Here is a 19,076-nt window from a genome sequence, read left to right as displayed (position 1 = left end):
CCAGCATCTTTTCCAGACAAAAGTGCTTTAGCTGACAACAACACGAGCTCTTGGATGAAAAGAGTAGACATTCAAGCTCTCTGAAGCCCTCTCATAAATAACAAAAAAGATTGGCACCAGGTAGGTCTTAGCAGAGACTGCAGCATTTACAAAGTTCTTCTATTTGAATTTATTTCAAGCAGTCAATAAATAAATGGTTCCGTGCTATTAAAAATGGAGAAAAGAGAAGACTACAAACATGCGCTTCTACCTCCTGCAATTTGGTCCATTTCCCCGGCTCCCTTCTCAGAGAAAGATGCAGTTGTTCATTTGATGACCCTGGTACCCAGCATATTTTCTTTGGGGCCATCTTTTGAATATTATTTTTGTATAAAGCCAAGTAAATGAATGGGGAAGTTGAAAAACAAAATCAGAATATTATATTGACACCGTTGTAGATTTTCCGAATGCCGAAAAACAAGAAATGAATGGAAATGGGTTTGCCAAAGTGAACATTTTATGCATCTTTATATAGGACATATTCCCAAGTGGAAAAAAATGCATTTGAATAAAATAAAATAACATAATATTTATTGAACATTTTAAATTTATGACATATATTTGTCACATTTAGGCAGAACTCTCACCCTCGGGGACTTAACGTTCTAAACATTTCCTTCTTTGTGTGTCTTTTTCTCTCTTCCTTATTTTCTATTTCTAGTGCTCAGAAGGCACTTTTAGCTATTTGGAGTTACGAATATTCTGCCCAGTCACAGGCATATAATCCCCCTGGAACTGTGCATCTTTCTGAACTGTCTGTCTTAGTGATACACACAGTGATGGCTAGTGATTGTGTAGACCCTCTGAGATAACCGCAAGACACCAAATGAGGTTTTTAAACTAATCCAAAGAGTGCTCTATCAGCGCTAACCTTGAAAACCCAGAAATGACTGTCCATTTTGTACCCTCAGGAATAATATCCTTCCATTGACAGGGGAGCATGGGGCCATTCACTTAGCTACGAGAACGCCCAAACATGTGTGGAGCATTAAGGTTTAGAGAAAAAAGTGACACTGAAAACTCTAGAAAAGATCCAAAAGTAAATCCTCAATAAAGCTGGTAATAAGTCGTTGCTAAAGTTCTTTGTTTAGGAATTTGGAGAATTTGTGCTTCTCGTTGGAGGGATTATAGAGATATGAGATGGCTTCACAGATGCTGTGAATCCAAAGTTAGGCTTTGGATCGTTACCTGTATTTTTCTTCAGAACTTGAATTGTAACTTCCTTATACTATATAATATGAAATGTACCTGTACCTTATTGCACTCTTAATCTTGTCAGTAAACATTTTCCATGGTAGTATTCTGTATTATTTTTGATGTAGTTTTTCTTTGAGTGTGAGTACAGATTATTGTTGATAAAGTCCTTCCTCAGCTCTGATTGCCCAATCCAAGAAAAAATGTGCCAGTTACCCTTCTAAATCTGAACCAGGCCACCTGTGGAGCACCCTAGTTTTTGCTCAGTGACTGAGCTCCTCGTTGGAAGGCCAAGAGTCTTTATCTCCCATTTCTCTACTGCAAATTCTCTTTCACTAAGCAAACCACTCCTCCATCTATTTCTCCATTTGCTGCTCTGGCCCTTCTTTTTCCTGGTCTCTGAATTCATACCCCAAATTTTCACTACCTTTTTCTTTCAAAATGTTCTTTAAGTTGATTTGTTCCACAAAACCTCTCCTAGCTCACCAGAGCAGTGACAATCCATTTCCCCAACTAAGGTGCCCAAATCCCACGAGACACAACTCAGAAATGCCCAAAGATGATGCTTAATATAAATATTTGCTTCCTGTACTATTTGCTTTTACCTCATGTCTCATCTCTATTTTGCTGGATGATTGTGCTTTGGGATGTGTCCTTTCACATATGTGCTCAGCTACAAAATGGGATACCCATCAGTAGTTCCTACCCATGTCTTCCCATTGGAGTCACTGGGGAAGCTTTGTAAAAATACCTATGCCCAGACTCACCCCAGACCAATTAAATCAGAAGATGTGATTGAAAACAACTGATCTTTGATGGTTGTGAAACAGAGTAGAATGTTAGTCTAATTTCTTTTTTGTTCCCATCCTGGGATGCAGAGGGAAAATTCTGACCAGTTTGAAAGTATAATGGGAAAAATAATTTTAAGTAGCCTACTGAATCATATGACTAGAAAATTAAAGGTAGGCAAGAGCTTATCTTTTTCCAGGTCACTGCCATGTCAGTTCAGAGAAATAAAACATTTGCTTTCAATGACAGTCCACTCCTTCTACTCCAATCTTCCATGACCCTCACCCCACCCTGCCCAACCCCTGCTGATGAATAGTTTTCTGAAGACTGATCCTATGATTCTGTGAAGTCTGTTGACCTCAAGAAGTATATATTCTAATAAATCAAACATATGATAAGCTATTCTGAGGGCTGTATCCAGGTAGCTTCATCTTAGTTGTACAGATCAGTGTTCCCCAACCAATGTGCTGTGAATGGGTTTCCAGTGTGCTGAGATGTTGATCACCCTCAGTCCCTGGGGTATCCAGGCAAGCCTGGGGCAGCCAAGATCCCAGTTCTGAAGGCTCTCAACTTGAGCAACCAGATACATTCAACCCAGTGGGAATCAAATGTTACGTTCTATGTATGATATGAAGTGAAAAAGCAGGGAAGTCCTGGAGAAATACAGATGGTAGAATCTCGAGTGTCTAAAGGGAGAAGCAATACAGAGCACCAAGTTTCACTCAGTGCGGAAGGAATTACATACTGTGCCAAAATCCATCCATCAGTTACAATCATACTAAGAGTAAAGCCATAAGCAGCAGCATATCAGATATGAAAAAGTAAGCAATTAATACTAAAAGACTTGTCCCCCAATATCACTTGAGGGGAACATTATATTATATTGCTCACAAATTCCTAATATAATAATACACGAGTACAACAGATTAATAATTGGTAGTCAGTGAACATTGATTGAAAACAAATATTACTGTTTATTCATTTATCATCTCCAAAAGAATGAGTTCATATATTTGGATCTGTTTTTCAGTTCCAGTTCTCAAATTCAAACAGATTAAAATCACATAATTGGGTTTGGACATGAAGAACTGTTTCTCTGGGTTTAATTATCACAAGAGGAAAACGACGTAGTGAAAGGAATTCGGGACATTGTTAGCCTTTAATTTCATAAAGGGAAATGTATATTGCCATCAAAATAGATTCTAAAAGGCTGTAAGACTTGATAAGGACAGAAAAATCTAAAATACAAACTTATTAGAATGTGTATGTATTCATTTAATTCAGGCATAATTTTCCCAGTGATAGCTAAGATGTATTCTCGGACTTCTGGGCTTGTAGGAAAGAAACGTAGAAATCACATTATATCGAGATCACAAGGTATCTCAGTAAGCAAGAATAGAGAGATTTACCTGAAGAAGTCAATGAAGGTGTATAAAAAGTTCTCTGATGAGTTCAAATATTTTTTAAACTATTAATAACATGCACAAAAGACAGAGGAAGATTCATGTAACCAAAGGCAAACACAAATGCATGATGCAAACCAATGAGAAAGGATTTTTTAAAGAAGTTCTTAAAATGCTTTTTAAAGAACAAGGATGGAAAAGAACCAGCCTATGGTTTTCTTTCTTTTTGTCCAAAAGAATGAGTTCAAAGTAGAAAAGGTATAGCTTTGTTTTAAACAGGGTCAGTGTAGAGGGTTGGAATGGAAGCCCAAGAAAGCAAAAAAACAAAGGGCCAATAGACAAAAACAAGGGCCATTTTGCAAAAATTCAAGTTTCTGGGTCTAGTGAATTATAAGCCCAACTATTCGCAGATATATTTGCTAAACTCCTGTCAATAATCCTGGTGGAATTATGGAGAGTTGGAAAGTGTCAGAAAACGAGAAAAAAGGCAAAAGCTGTCTGAATATTATTTGGTTAAAAAAAAAATCAAACGATCTCTGTTTATAAAGAGAGCTTAGTCGCCAAGGGTAACTATGATGGCTGTGTAAGCAAGCAAGGGAGCAGAGTCCTGAGTGGGCGAATTAATGTATGTTCCAATCAACCCTATCGTAAGTAAAGTCCAGGCACAGAAGGGCAGGTTTCAGGGACCGTTTCTAGAGGAGCCAGTGTTTCTTGAGTTTTATATTTTATCTGCTTCTTAAATAGTTCTTATTCCAAGTCAGTATGCTGCAAGGTCTTTCTTCCAAGTATATATTCTGCTAGGACCAGTTTAATTAATTTTACAGGTAATAAAATATTCTAAAATACACCTCTCCCTTAAATAGATGTATTTGTATCCTACATACTTATAAGTTTGATGGGAACTTGTATGAATGAAGTAGCCACATGATCATGTGACTTGACCAATTTCCTGCCTTTTCCACGATGCCAGAAGAATGTTGATTGGGCCTTAGGCCCCTTTCCTAGAGAGGGCCCTGCATATAGAGGCTTTACTAGAGCGCCTACCCTGCTAAGTGGTAAGACCAACTCTGGGGGTTGGGGAGCGGCACACAGTAACAGGCCTTGGTGGCTGACTGGACTTGTCATAACTAGGACACGAGACAGCACCTGGGTTATAGGAAAAGATACCACATTTGTTTGGGAATCTACTAAATGTATGAACTCCCCAACGGTCTATTCCCAATGAGGCAGGAGATAGATGGGCCCCTGGCTGAGCAGCTGGAGTTTGTCCCCTGTGGACAGATATTCCAAAATAGCAGGAGGGAGAGAAGAGCTGAGCCCCGCCCAGGTAAGAGATAGAGACCACATATTTCTCATTCTCAAGCTCAAGGAGACCTTCCCGACTACACACGCACAGAAGGGCTCCTTGGAGATCAAAAAGGGAGTGATGTCAACCTACCCGAAGCCCTCTTCGCTAAAATCCATCTTGGCTAAGAGATGCGCACACCAACATAGGAGGACCCTGAGATAAACCAAATACGGACTCAGAACCAGGCAAAGAAAGATGACTGGCCAAAGGAAACCGCAAGAAATGGCCCCATATAAGTGATTCAAACTACCACAAGTGACTCCTTCTCTGAGTCCGCCCGTGTGTCTGTCCACACATACCCTTTTATTCCTCCTAATAAACACTTTACTTGATTCACTTCTTTCCGTCTCTTTGTGGAAATTTATTTCTACAAAGCTGATGGGCCAGGGCCTTGTCACTGGCCACTGGCCATCATAGTCTAGTGGCTAAGATTCAGCGCTCTCACTGCTACGGCCTGACTTCAATGTCTGGCCTCTGGCCGGGAACCGAAATCCTGCTTCAAGCCACTGCAGACAGAGGCCACCCGAGATCAGCAACAGAGCTGCCAGGGCCATCCTTTAAAAACATTAGTCAGATCATGTCACTCTCTATTCAAAACCTTCTTGTGTCTCCGTTTCTCTCTGAGTCTCTAAGCTACTGATATTTCTGACTCCCCTCCTTGCCCACCCCTCCCCACTTGTCATCTCTCTGCCCTTATCTCCTCCCCACACTCTCTCTGCTCCAGCATGCTGGCCTCCTTGCTATTTCTAGAACATATCAGGCTTGTACTTGCTCTTCCCTGAGCCTGAAATGCTCCTCCCAGATGGCCCCATGGCTCCTCTCACATTTCATTCAGGTCTTTGCTCCAAGGCACCTCCGAGCAGCCCTCCCACACCCTCCTCTATTTAAACCTCAGTCCCACCTCCCACCCGGCCCACCCAGAACTCCCTCACGCCTTCCCTGCTTTATTCACCCCAGAGCACTTACATCAGGTCCCATCAGCAATGTATTTGTTAATTTTGTCTATTATCTGTCTTGCCTCCACTGGAACCTGAGCAGGCATGTTGTCTGTTCTCTTCACTGCCATATTCTCAGAGTCTAGAATAGGGCCTGGCACATAGTAGGCACTCAAAACAATTTGAGGAATAAATGAATAAATATCCAGTTGGTCTGTACCCCAAAAAAGCAGTTAGAACCAGATGTGTAGACTTAGTCATACAGGACAAGAATGCAAAGAGTGATGGTACCAGAGAAGGGCACCAGGGGACCTCTAAGCTCCTTCCAGTGCTGAGATTTTGACCTAAGTATTACACACACACACACACACACGCACACACACACGCTCCATGTAGAACAGTATATACCCAATTATTTTCCTCAAAATAGTCATCTTAGAAGATACTTGAAAAACATGTTTTGTGGACAAAGGTGTTTGAGAAATTCTGTATGATCTCACCTTCACAGTGAAGCTCAATAATTGGAAGAATCCAAAAAATCTCACACGTATTAGTCAGGGTTCTTCAGAGAAATAAACCCTGACTAATAACAGATTTTGGTAACAAGAGTGGTTCGAGAGGAACAGAATCTTAAGGATGGGTTTTCTCAATTGGTCTGGGCTGTCTGGGATTGGCTGTCTAATATGATTAGATTTAAGAATGCTAATTATTCCCATTAGTAAAGGGAACACTGATGAGTTCATAGTGTGATGTGGCAATAGAGATATGCAAAATATCAACAATAGATTCTCTTAGCGAAACATGTATAAGAGGCAAGTTTCTGGGTACGCATGTATGTAACCCCTTCAAATTTTTTGTCAAACTAACAAGAATAATGAGATTGGCTGGTTACTCCTAACGTTGCTGGACAAAGTGGGTAAAGAAAAGAATGACTTCAGGGATTCAAATTTCCAGCTCAGGTGCTGTATAAATGACCCTGAAAGCTTCTATGTCTGCCTTGAAAGAGACTCATTTCCTGTAGCTGCAAAGCTGAGATTCCTGAAAGCCAAGCCCAGAATCTCATCCGGCTAATGGCTGAATTACAAAACAAATTGAATTTCCAACATTGGAGGGTGTTTACTATTAAAGTGAGGGCCTTGAGTGGGAAGGAACGGGACCCTGAAAATTGGAATGGAGACATATGAGAAGGCCCTGATGAAGCTGGGGACATTGAACCCCCAAATTCCGATGAGTCTTCTTTGACAGTAGAAGCAGCCTCTCTACCTAGCAAAATACCATAGACTGAGTGTCTTAAATATCAGAAATTTGTTTTCTCACAGTTCTAGAGGTTAGTCCAAGATCAAGGTATCAACATGTCTGGTTTCTTCTGAAGCCTCTGTCCTTGGCTTTCGGATGGCCACCTTCTCGCTATGTCCCCACATGGCCTTTTCTCTGGGCTCACACAAAACTGGTGTCTCCTTGTGTGTCTAATGTCCTCTTTTTATAAAAACACAAGTCAGATTGGATTAGGACCCATCATAATGGCCTCGTTTTAACGTAATCACCTCTTTAAAGGCCCGATCACAAAATATAGTCACATTCTGAGGTACTAAGGGGGTTACACGTTCAATATATGAATGGAGGACACAATTTAGCCCATAATACTGCAACTTTTAAAAGTTTAATTTTATTAAACCTCTACATTTCACAAGCACATTTGACTACAGCACCCTTAATTCACATTTTTTTTTTAGATGTTGTGGGTAGGAGTTTATTAATTAATTAATTTATTTTTGCTGTGTTGGCTCAGTAGTTGTGGCTCATGGGCCTAGTTGCTCCGCGGCATGTGGGAATCCTCCCAAACCAGGGCTCGAACCCGTGTCCCCTGCATTAGCAGGCAGATTCTCAACCGCTGCGCCACCAGGGAAGCCCCAATTCACATTTAATTATATATCAAACAGTAATGTTACTCTGTTTGAATCTATTTTAACAATGACCTAGATTTATATAGCAATATCAATAATATTATTTATACAATATATAAAATATAATTCAATATAGAATTTATATAATGTGTAGTATATTATGTATGTTTAACTTTTATATAGCAATATCAATAAGAATATTCTTAATAATAAACTTTATTACAAGACGATTGACAAAGCACTTTTATCCACATGATTTGATTCCTACCTTCTATGAGGTATACAGAGCAGATATTATTATCCCTATTTAACAAAACAGAAGACTGAATGAAACCCAGAATGGCTAATAGTTACCCAAGTTCATAGAGGTAGTAAATAGCTTCTCATATTATTGGTTTCTTCTTTGTGATAGTTTTTCAATACTACATAATACCCACCCTCCCTTAACAATATACCACGGCTCTCACTTCAGATCAAGACATATTTGAACAGACATATTGTAACATATTAGTTGAAAACACAGGCTGTGGAGCCAGTCATCCTGGTTGCAAATCTGCCTTCACACTCACTGACTACATCATCTTGGAAAAGTAATTTAACACCTCTGTCTTCCAGGTACGACATAGACAACAGTACTTATTTAAGGGGGCTACTGAGAGGATGAAATGAGTTAATTCATGAAAAGTACTTCAAACATTACCTAGCACATACTATATGCTCAATAAATGTTAGCAATTACTATAGAAATATAAGTGACAGGTTTTAATAGCAAGATAACATCCTATAACATGGATGTAACATAATAGATTCAACCATTTCCCAACTCAGTCCAGTTTTTGCCATCTGTTTCCCTTCTGAAAAACAAAAAATGAACAACACTTGGAGTTTAAAAGAATCTCCAGTGCCATGTTGGCACGGATGCCTGGAATGAAGAACTCCCAAACACCTCCTAACCCTGAGCAGGCTCCAGCAGTGACTGTGGTGGCCTGATGGTCCTTCTGAGGTCAGCAGACTTCATGTGGAAGTCTCCTAAGAACAGGCTATCTCGTGGGACTTTGAGTATTTCCTGCCCGTGATCAGCAACATCTTTTCTTGCAGTATTTTGGCAGGTCTGTCCTTGTTCCCGGCCAGAATCAGGAAGTTCAGAAGCACATGAAAACAAACAATACATTGAAACACTTCTCTCAAATTATTCAAAGTTCAAGAAAACAAGAAATTATTCAACAATATTAGGACTTGGTATTTTATCTTATTAATTATATTTCTTCTCGTTAATGTGCCCATCCTTTTCTTCCCAACAAATACTCTCCTTGACACTGATTTCCAGGAGACTATTTATTTTTTCTTGAAGTATATTTAGGTATAGGAAGTGATTAGACGGGGTATCACTATATTTTGCAAAAATCTGCAGGCATTTTCATGACCAGGGCTGTTTTATCCTCTGTGCAATTTTCAAATTATATTTTGTTATTAATATCAATCTTATGGATTACCAACGTTCTTAAGATCAGCATGATTTTTTCCTTAAAATCTCTTCCTTTCATTTCAATCATCAGAGCTGGATCAACTGCAAGTCAACACTGTAAAATTTCAAAATTTTACATATCTTTTAAGATCATCTAAATATTGGCTCCTTAATAAAACCTTCCCAATTTCCCAACTCCATGTGATGCCCAAAGGACTCTGCTTCTATTTCACACTACTGTCACTCAGCTAAACACAATGGACTTTTTTCAATCCTCCTTTCACTTACGCTTTCAGCAAGATCTATCTGAAAGCCATTCCCTCCCTCTTGAATTACTCTCTTCCATGACAAAATGAGCTTCTGGATTTCTTCCTATCTTATGGCTGCCTCTTCTCCTTTACAGACTCCTCCTCCAGCAAGATATTAAATGTTAGAGTTGCTTAACCCTGGATGCCAGGCCCTATTCACTTATCACTTCATTTCCTAGGCAAATTTATACATGCCTGTAGTTTTATTTGATTTATAAATTTATATATTCATCCCAGACATTCCCTATGGGTCCAGACCCATATGTCCAACCGCCTACTTGACATTTTTGCTTTGAAATAACAGTAACACTCAAACTCAGTGTAGCCAAAGTTGATCACATGAACTTCTCCCATATCTGGTCCTTTTAAAATTCCCTTTTTCTGTGGTTAGCATAATCAATCATCCAGTTACAAAAAGCCAGAAATCTAGGAATTATCCTTGATATTTCCCTCTCCCTCAGACCTCCCAGGCAATTCCACATGTCATTTCTACCTACTAAATATGTCTAAAGTCTATTCACTTCTCTGCCAGGACCACTACCATACTCCAAGCCACCACTTTTTCTCACCTGGACTACTGTCAATACAATGATCCCCTAACTAGTCCTTCTTGCCCCTTCCAATCCTTCTCTATTGTGCACCCAAAGTTGTTTTTTTCAACATGCGAATCCAGTTACATCATCTCCCCCTTAACACCATCACATGGCTTCCTAGTTCTTTTGGAATAAGGTCAAACTCCTCAGCCTGTCCTGCAAATCCCTGACACCTGTCCAGCCTCATCGTGCATCATGCCCCACCACATCACTTTGTTCTTCCCTATGATACACGGTAGGTCTTATTACGGGAGCTCAGACACACCATCCTTCTGCAATAAGGATGCAATAAAACCTTCGGACATGCACGCCTGTCTGCCTGGATTGCCGCACTCGGGGTAATCATGTAATGTATGATCCAATCAGAATACTTCCAAGTGTGAAAGGGGCACTATTACTAATTACACCAGGAGAGACAATAGGCCTAAATCAAGACTTTCCAGGGCAAATCGGGACATATGTTCACCTTAAATTAACTCCTGTTCATTCCCAAGCTCTCAGATCAAATGTCACCTTCTCGGGGAGGCTCACAACAACCTCCCTAGCAAAGTGAAGTTCATTGTAACTTTCTTAACATCAATAGACCTCTCTTTTGTTCCAGTACCCGAAGTTGCAACTTCACATTTATGCATATAATTCTTCTATGCTGTCCCCTCCAAGAGAATGTAAACTCCATGAGGCAAAGACTGTTCCCAAGGTTCTTCACCATTGTATTGCCTGCCAAAAATATCATGTCTCATAAATATCATTTATATTAATTATCATTTATCAAATGAAGGACATGAAATGACTCCTCTTTGAGAATTTCCTTTTTCTGTGATGGCTACAACCAACCATCCAGTTATGCAAGACAAAAATCTACAAATTATCTCTGATGCCTCCCTTTCCCTCAGCCGCAGGATTCGGTCCCTCCCTGTGTCCATTTCCTTTGTAGCCTCTTCTCTCTCTCCTCCTCTTCATTCTGTGCTTCTTCCTCCCCCACCTCTTCTGCTGTATGTATATTTTTTTTCCAGAAAGCTAACATACTCATGAAATCCAAAGGACGTCTCTTCCTAGTGACAAGTGGTTTCAGAAAGAGTGTTCTAATTCAAATTATTTGCCTGTACCCACAGAAATTTGCTTACTGAAGACCTGGTATGAGAGTCTAAATCACACCTTCAATCATTGTTCTAAAATGTGAAGTCCTTTTAAATGTAAAATTATATTGAATTGTTTAATTGAACGTTAAATGATTCTCTTTCAGTTCTACTAACTGCAACAGTTTTGTAGATTACTAGGAAGTTATTTTAGACCCAGAAATGTCCAAGTTATTTATCCATATAAAATCATAAAACCTCACAGCACTTCTGAGACAGGGATCCAAACCCAAATATCCCAGTACCACTAAAAGTTAGATTCCTTCTGGCTTTATACCATATTTACTCATTTCTGTGAATCTCTTCTAGATTATTAATGATCTTAGTGCCAAGATGACATCTTCTGTTCATTTGTGTTTCCCTTTCCCCACCTACTTTCCAACACTTTGTATAATGTTTTGCATGACAATTTATCAAAATGAACTGAATTAGTCTAGGGCCTCCTCAGAGCCTGCTCTAGAATTGGCCCCTTTGCTGACACACTTACCCAAAAGTTCTACTTCCCTACAAGACACCTAGCTCTCCAGTGGAGTCTAGACTCCCTGTAGTCTAACCTGCATCATCTGAGACTCGTGGCTTCTAGTGTCATGAGCTGTGGCACCCCCTGTGGTCCTGGGCTTATAGTACTGACATGAAGCATCAAGATTTCCTCAGGACATAGCTTTGGTACTGACTTTCATTAACCCTGACCTGCCCAGCAGAGGGAGGAAAAACACAGCCTTGGAAGGTCAAGAAAGCCATGAAAAACGTCATGGGTGATCTGACTGGTCACTGTTGTAAAGAATGGAGACATTGGCTCTGCATAGCAGTGGTTTAGAGAGCAGTGGCTCCCGAGGCCACCTGGTTTCTGATCCCAATTCAGTGACTTACAAACTCTGTGTTCCTCAGCACAACACGGATGTTACACATACCTACCTCAGGCGGATGGTTATGAGGACTAAACCAGCTCATACATGTACAGTCCTTAAAACAGTTCCTGACTTTGAAATTCTCCTAAATAATACCTACTGTGGTGGGGGAGGGCACAGGAATCTCAGAACAGCAACAAAATAATAATAATAGCTACTGGTTTTTTGTAGTTTTTTTTGAGTGCCTATGACGTGCCAGGTATTGTGTGTGTGTATTATACATTTATTAAAAAATAGCAAGCTTTGCTTCGGTGAGATTCTGGAGGTAAAAAGCATTATCCCAGAAATAAGTGAATGATGTGCAAGCTTACACTGGTGTTTTCATTACTTAAGGCAGATCCAGATCACGTATTCCCTAAACTGACTCCTCAGATTATTCCCCTTATTCTCAAATCTTTGCAAGAAGACATGTGCTTGGTGTCCTTTTAAGTTCTTTTACAGCTTCTTGGAATTCTCTTTAGGCATTCCTGCTGCTTCTTGTTCAATATCTTTTTTTATTAGTCTTCTGTGTTCCTAGTGATTGTAACTTTTTTTCTCATTTCCCCCTGTAAAACCATCAAGCTAAAGAATGTCTAGTCTGAGTTAAAACATACCATACCCGCCTTAAAAAATAAAATCACTGCTATTTATATATTCACTTTTGCAGCATTTAAGTCCCAAAATGTGCATTTGTCACAAAGTATTTAATAATTCTAAAGTTGCAAGGTAATACAGTATAGGCAATACAATATTAACTCTAACTTGGTGAAATTTCCCTTTCTCTGATTTTGACAGAAAGTGCAAGGTTTTTTCAAAGAGAAGAAAAAAAAGGACTTTTTGCACATGCAAGGAAAACTTTCTATTGTTCCTTTTGCCAAAAGCATGGTTTCTGGACAAATAACTCCTGGTTCCTCTCTTTCCAACACACAGAGCTCTCTTAGCGACAGCCCAGAAAGACACAATTAGGGCAACAGACCACTGGAGAGGTTCTTAGTAACGAGACAGGCCCAGCCCCACTCAGGAAAGTAAAGCAGAAGACTGAACCTCTGGGTGGGAAGCTGGGGTCCCATCAGCCATCTTGGATCTCATGTGGGCTCACGGTCCTCAGAACAGCCCTCTCTGCCTGACTCATCTACACTGGCTGCCCGTCCTATCCCATAAATCTGTGGAGTGGTTAAATTGCACAAACCTCCTCCTTTTTATTTGGCTAGATAAACGTCTTAGGAGAAATAATTCACTTTGCTAACTGAGAGTAGTCATCTGAAATATTCACAGCCGCCAGCTCGGGGGCAGTGCAGCCTGTTGAAAGTTCCAGTGTGAGATTTGGGGATCTGACTTCTCCCTGCCTTCATTTTGCAAGTTTGTGGCAGTGACATGAATTAGAAATGTCTAAGGAAGCTCAAAGGAATACCTTTCACAGGAGCGTCTTCTCTCCTGCCAGAATGGTGGCTCAATAGCACCTTTCTGACTCTACGACCATCTTCCTCGTTCATTGTGGTGCCCTATGAATGTCTATCCCGTGGTCCCTGCAGCTGTTCTCGTTATCTTCTTCCTTCGTCTCAGAGGCGATCAGAGCACAGTAGCTACTGCTCTGTTCCTTTTCTGCTTCTTTTCCCCACCCTGAAATGACCTTGACACCATGACTGGGGCCAAAGTCTGGTTCTCGTCATGTGGCCCGTGTTTCAGCCACTGTAAGTTGTCATCGCTGTCAGCGTCTCCACCCTCTTTGCCAGTTACATAAGAGGCCACATAATGTCTGCTCCCTCCCAAGCTTTTATTAAGCAGAGACGGCCTGAGAGGCCAAGTGGGCAAGAGGTCCATCCTGGAACCTCGTCCCCCGGGAGGGTGAGTGGCTGTCTCAGCTCTCTGCCTGTGTTGGCAGCTTTAAATACCCGAGGACGACATGTTATGTTTTCGGCCTGGAAGGGCAAAAGAGAAGCAGCCCTTTCAAAATAAGAATTCCCCCGCTGTTTGTTTCCTTTTGGCACACAATAAGAACAGAGCGAGGACACGATTCTGAGCTGTCAACGCTTCCTCCCTGCTTCCACTGCACCTTCCGTTTGCCAGAAAAAAATTTGCTTCAGTTATACAAGGGTCTAATGAATAGTCAAAGTAATTGTTTAGCTTGGATATAAGGCCTTAGGTAAACAGATGATTGCTTGAGACCGTGGGCCAGTAAAAGCAGTGCAGTAGGACGCCACTCGTTCTGTTCTTCGGACCAGTGGCCTCTGCTCCTCCAGGGACCATGGTTACTGAATGATTTCTCTCTCTTCCCACGAGCATATTGAAGCAATTTAATATCAGAAGGGGCTCATGAAAGCAGGGAGAAGGAGCAAGAACTTTCTATATGAGAAATATATACTGAAAACATTCGTTTTACCCCATTCAAGCTTTGATTCAATAGAACACTGAAGATACGGAATCTTTGGTTTGTTTGTATTTAACTTTTCATGTTGAAGAATTTCTAAAATGCATTGTTAGCCCACTTACAGTTGTCCTGCCTCCTGCCTCATTAGTATTTTTAATATGATTTCATCCTTCTTCAAAGCAATTAGCTGCCACACCTAAAGGCCATCGTTAGGTTTATGAGTGTCTGCTTCCAAGACGATAATAATAGTTACAGAAAGAATAAACACTGCAATGGAACCTTTCGGGTTTTGTAGTTTGTTGTTGTTGCTGTTGATTTGTTTTGCTTGTTTGTTTAGGTATCTTTTCTATCAACATGCTTCACTGTTAACTTGTCTCTTTTTCTCAAAAGTGGGCTGGCATCATAAAAAAATTATCTTAATTAAGAGCTTCAGTAAATAAGGTGCCAGGTCGTTTGAGTTCTGCTGAATAATATTTTTAATAATCGCTTTCCATTTCTCACTTGAAAATAAGAGATGCCTTGTTGATCCAGAGCAGGATTTGGTTGTCTTATTCATGCAGCCCATTTCCACTGAACTGCTGTTTGAATAAACAGCATCTATCTGATTGAATCTCAAATTCATCAAGGGGGTAGATTCCCCTGGTATTTAGTTTCCTGGAATCATGATGAATATATATTTGGTTTATGGGCAACTAGCAATCAGAGCATACATTATGCAATAAAAAGTTAATGCTTAACTGTTTATACAGTTTTTTTATCCTGATGCTATAGGAGAATGGTTGGTTAAGAACATGGGGTTTGGAGCCAGTTCTGAGTTTGAGCACGAGCTCCCCACTCATTAGCTCTGAGCACAGACAAAATATCAAATTTCCATTAGCTTCAGTTTCCTCATCTGTGAATGGTATAATAATACCTCCTTCATTGGGTTGTTGGGTAGATGATATGAGATAACACATGTAAAACGCTCAGCACAGCATAAGTATTCAATAATGTTAATCATCATGTTATTTTTCAGGCACCTGATAATTTCCTCACAACAATCCTGTGGGGAGGCGGCGGGGGGGAATGCTATATAATGCAAATTTAAATATTAGAAAACTGGACCTCGAAGTAGTTATTGATTTGCCCAAGGTCACCAAGGTGGCAAAATTCTGATCCTCTCAGTAACAAGAGTTTCCTGACTCTCAGCGTATCACCACCGCCCCCGCCCCCTTTACCCGTTCCGCCACCTGGTGCTGTCTCCTCACGATTTCTCTAAATCTGAAGTCTAAATCTAAAGTCATGATGACGGGCCAACCTCTGCCTTAGACCCTCAGATGGATAAATGGAATAAACTCTGGAAGAGGCTTTAAAACTCACATTGATATTAGACAGAAATTTTCTGGGAAAATAGTATCTTCAGAACTACAAAGTCAGGATGAACTCTTTGGTAACACTGAGAAGCAAATACTAGTGAGGAAGTGAGTTCCAATTAGTGAGCTTGAAACCCATAGGAGAAGCCCAAAGGGATGACACAACAGGTGAACAAATCCACAAGCCGAGCCAGCTTTAGACCAAATGAAGACAGTCTCATCTCTGCATAGGTTTTCTTTTATTATTATTTATTTATTTATATGGTTGAGCCAGGTCTTAGTTGCAGCAGGCTGGCTCTTTAGCTGTGGCTTGCTGGCTCCCTAGTTGTGGCATGCAAACTCTTAGTTGTGGCATGCATGTGGGATCTATTTTCCTGACCAGAGATCGAACCCGGGCCCCCTGCATTGGGAGTGTGGAGTCTTAACTGCTACACCACCAGGGAAGTCCCAGTCTGCCTAGGTTTTCAAGTGTGTGTCTATCTTACTGTCACTCATAAAATATAAATTCATTCAAAGGCAGTGCTGCATTTGTTGTATCATTTTTAACATGCTGTATTTTCTTGATAAATACTAAAAGCACAGCTTCTATCATGTGGAGGTCTATGACTTTTTTTAACTTTAAAAACCAGGTGCGCACACTTCATAGCCAAAAATCAATGGTATTGAGAGGAGAGATCTTTGCCTATGAAGTTTAACAACCTAGATTTAAGGACTGGCCCTGCTAATTATAAGCTTAAAGCACCATAAACTCAGGCAGTCAATTAAAGTCAATAGACAAATGTATAAAGAAGATATGGTATAGATACACAATGGAATATTACTCAGTCATAAAAAAGAATGAAATTCTGCCACTGCAGCAACGTGCGTGGGCCTAGAGAATACTATGCTTAGTGACATTAGTCAGACAGAAAAAGACAAAAACTGTATAATATTATATGTGGAATCTAAAAATTAATACAAATGAATGTATATAGCAAAACAGAAAGAGACAGATACAGAAAACAAATCAGTGGTTACCAGAGGGGAGAAAGAAGAGGGGAGGGGAAAGATAGGGTTATCAGATTAAGAGATGCAAAATACTATGTATAAAATAGATAAGCAACAAGGATATACTGTATAGCACTAGGAATTGCTGTCATTATCTTGTAATAACATTTAAAAGAATATAATCTGTAAAAACACTGAATCACTATGCTATACACCTGAAACTAATAAAATATTGTAAATCAACAATACTTCAATAAAAAATTTAAAAAGTTTAAACATACATAAAGTCAGTCTACTGAGTGCCTTTAAGGGGTCTGAGTCCTGAGCTGGGGCCAGTAGGGTGAATAGCAATCGTTCACCCTCTTTTCCGAGCCTCTATTTCTCACCTATAAAGTAAGGGTAATAATATGACTCTCCTCACAAGGCTATTGTGAAGATCCAGTGAGAAAAACAAGAAAATAAATATACAGTGATGTTTGTGAAAGTGCTTTGTAAACTCTTTAGAGAGTTATAAACATAAGGTGTTGAAGACAACTCGAGGAGAGGAAAACTCTACAGCTTTTTCTGGTGGCTTTCCTATAACTATTGACCATCCAGCCCCACGAATTTATCAAATACTAACATTCTCTTCTTAAATGTTAGATTATATTCATATTTTTATATTCATGTTTTTAAATGTACTTTTCCGTCTCTTCTCTCCTCCTCCCACTTTACTGTGTTCCATAAATTATAATGTTCTTTAATATCAATATGGCACTACAGTATCAGATTATACAAAACATTAAATAAAGCATCAGTGTAAAATTCAAAGCAAAGAATAGCCCAAGGGCTCACAGCTTACAGTTTACAAGCCCATGTGTACACAAGGCCCATCTGTGAGGGGTATTTTAAACACTGTCAATTGCATGGGTTATAGCTGATGGAGATCTCATCCAGGCTCTGGTTAACTCCAGGAGTTAATGAGAGAAGACTGTTCCTGCTCTGTACTCGTAGGCTGAGGCCCTAGTGCCACCTTTTGTCTGGAAAAGAGTGGTTTATAGAAGTGGAGGCATCACTCTTGGAACTGAAACCTTCCCCAATTCAAGTCTTCTGGAAATATATTAGGTCTACTATATTTTTACCTCTCCTCTGATTCCGTATTATATGTACTAATTGGTGAATTTGGTCATTATATCTATTCTTGTTAATAGAAGACATTCACTTAGAGTTTGCTAAGTACCAGACAACACACAAAGCACTACAGAGAAATGCAAAACACATAATATGCATGATCCCTGCCTTGCAGGATTGTAGAAGGAAGTAAAACCAGCATTTATGTCCAGGCAGCAAGTGTTATTTTAGATTCTCCAACCAATGACACCTTGAAGTGAAGCAACTGAGGCCCAGAGAAATACATTTTCTAAGATCACACAGCTAGCAAGGGTCTGAGCCAGGTTTATCCAAGGTCTACCTTGTTCTGAAGTCCACGTGAAACCTTTCCACTCAACTTCACTACTTTCCTTAATCAGGGAAAGTGAACACAGACATTAAAGGAAACCTACAAATGAATAAGGACTAGAAATTCTACAGACTCATAAGTGCAAGGGAGACTGAGGGTCTAAAGTACCCGGAGCTAGACTGGCCCTGATCTGAGCAGATTCTCAAGCAGGTCAATGAATGATACAACCTGAGAAACAAGTAAGGTGGATGCCAGCCAGGAAAAAAAAAAAAACAACTGTGCTGGAACCAAGAAAAATAGCACTGTGGGCAATTAAAACTTCTAATTAGAATAAAAACTATAATCCCAGCACACCCTCCAGATTAAGATGCTTCATCTTTATGGCACTAGGAAGAATAAAAAGGACTATGGAAACCTTGTAAGTTACCAAAATGTTCACAGACCTATCTTCCCGGCAAATATAAAGGAGTGCTGCTTCATTTGTTAGAATATTGCCAAGTTCATTACACTCAGCATTCATTAAATATCCCTTCCCACACAGCGCTCCCTTAAACAAGGTGAATGGAATCATTTTTCCCCTGTTATTTGGTGTAGGTTCCAGTGACATAAGTTGGTAAGAGGATTTACAGAGGAAAAGTGAATACACTTGGCAACGTTTTCAAACATTTGCTTGGATTTTGTTTTCTAGGAGATGTACGACTGAGGGGTCAGACGGGGGTTCCTGCTGAACGCCGCGGCTCCTACCCATTCATTGACTTCCGCCTCCTTAACAGTGAGTAATCAAGTGTACCTGGAAAGGAACAAATGTTTCCTTGAAAAAAAAAAATTCTCATTTCCCTCTGAACTTCAAAACCCTTGGAGGTCCGCCTTCCTTCCTCCATCTCTCCCTGCCCAGTTGCAAATTAACCCTTGGTCTTTAGATTTCCTTAG

At 40.1% G+C, this 19,076-nt stretch overlaps 2 protein-coding genes across 7 annotated transcripts in view; one reads left to right on the top strand and one right to left on the bottom strand.

Moving 5' to 3' along the window:
* Positions 1–19,076, bottom strand: part of MTFR2 (mitochondrial fission regulator 2) — a 162,716-nt gene that overhangs the window by 9,497 nt on the left and 134,143 nt on the right. The gene's annotated exons all lie outside the window — the stretch shown is intronic.
* The window catches only part of PDE7B (phosphodiesterase 7B), a 337,812-nt gene that overhangs the window by 234,634 nt on the left and 84,102 nt on the right, over positions 1–19,076 (top strand). For all 6 annotated transcript variants that reach the window (XR_004352568.1, XM_032651581.1, XM_032651579.1 and 3 more), the window contains one exon: positions 18,835–18,918. Coding sequence is in view for 5 of the 6 variants with exons in the window: in XM_032651581.1 (XP_032507472.1) it covers positions 18,835–18,918 (84 nt within the window). In the remaining variant the exon portion in view is untranslated. The remainder of the gene's footprint in view (positions 1–18,834; positions 18,919–19,076) is intronic.

This window comes from Phocoena sinus, chromosome 12 (genome assembly GCF_008692025.1).
Source record: "Phocoena sinus isolate mPhoSin1 chromosome 12, mPhoSin1.pri, whole genome shotgun sequence".
Lineage (NCBI taxonomy): Eukaryota > Metazoa > Chordata > Mammalia > Artiodactyla > Phocoenidae > Phocoena > Phocoena sinus.
The sequence above is the reverse complement of the archived record's forward strand: the minus strand, read 5'-3'. Positions and strand labels throughout refer to the sequence as shown.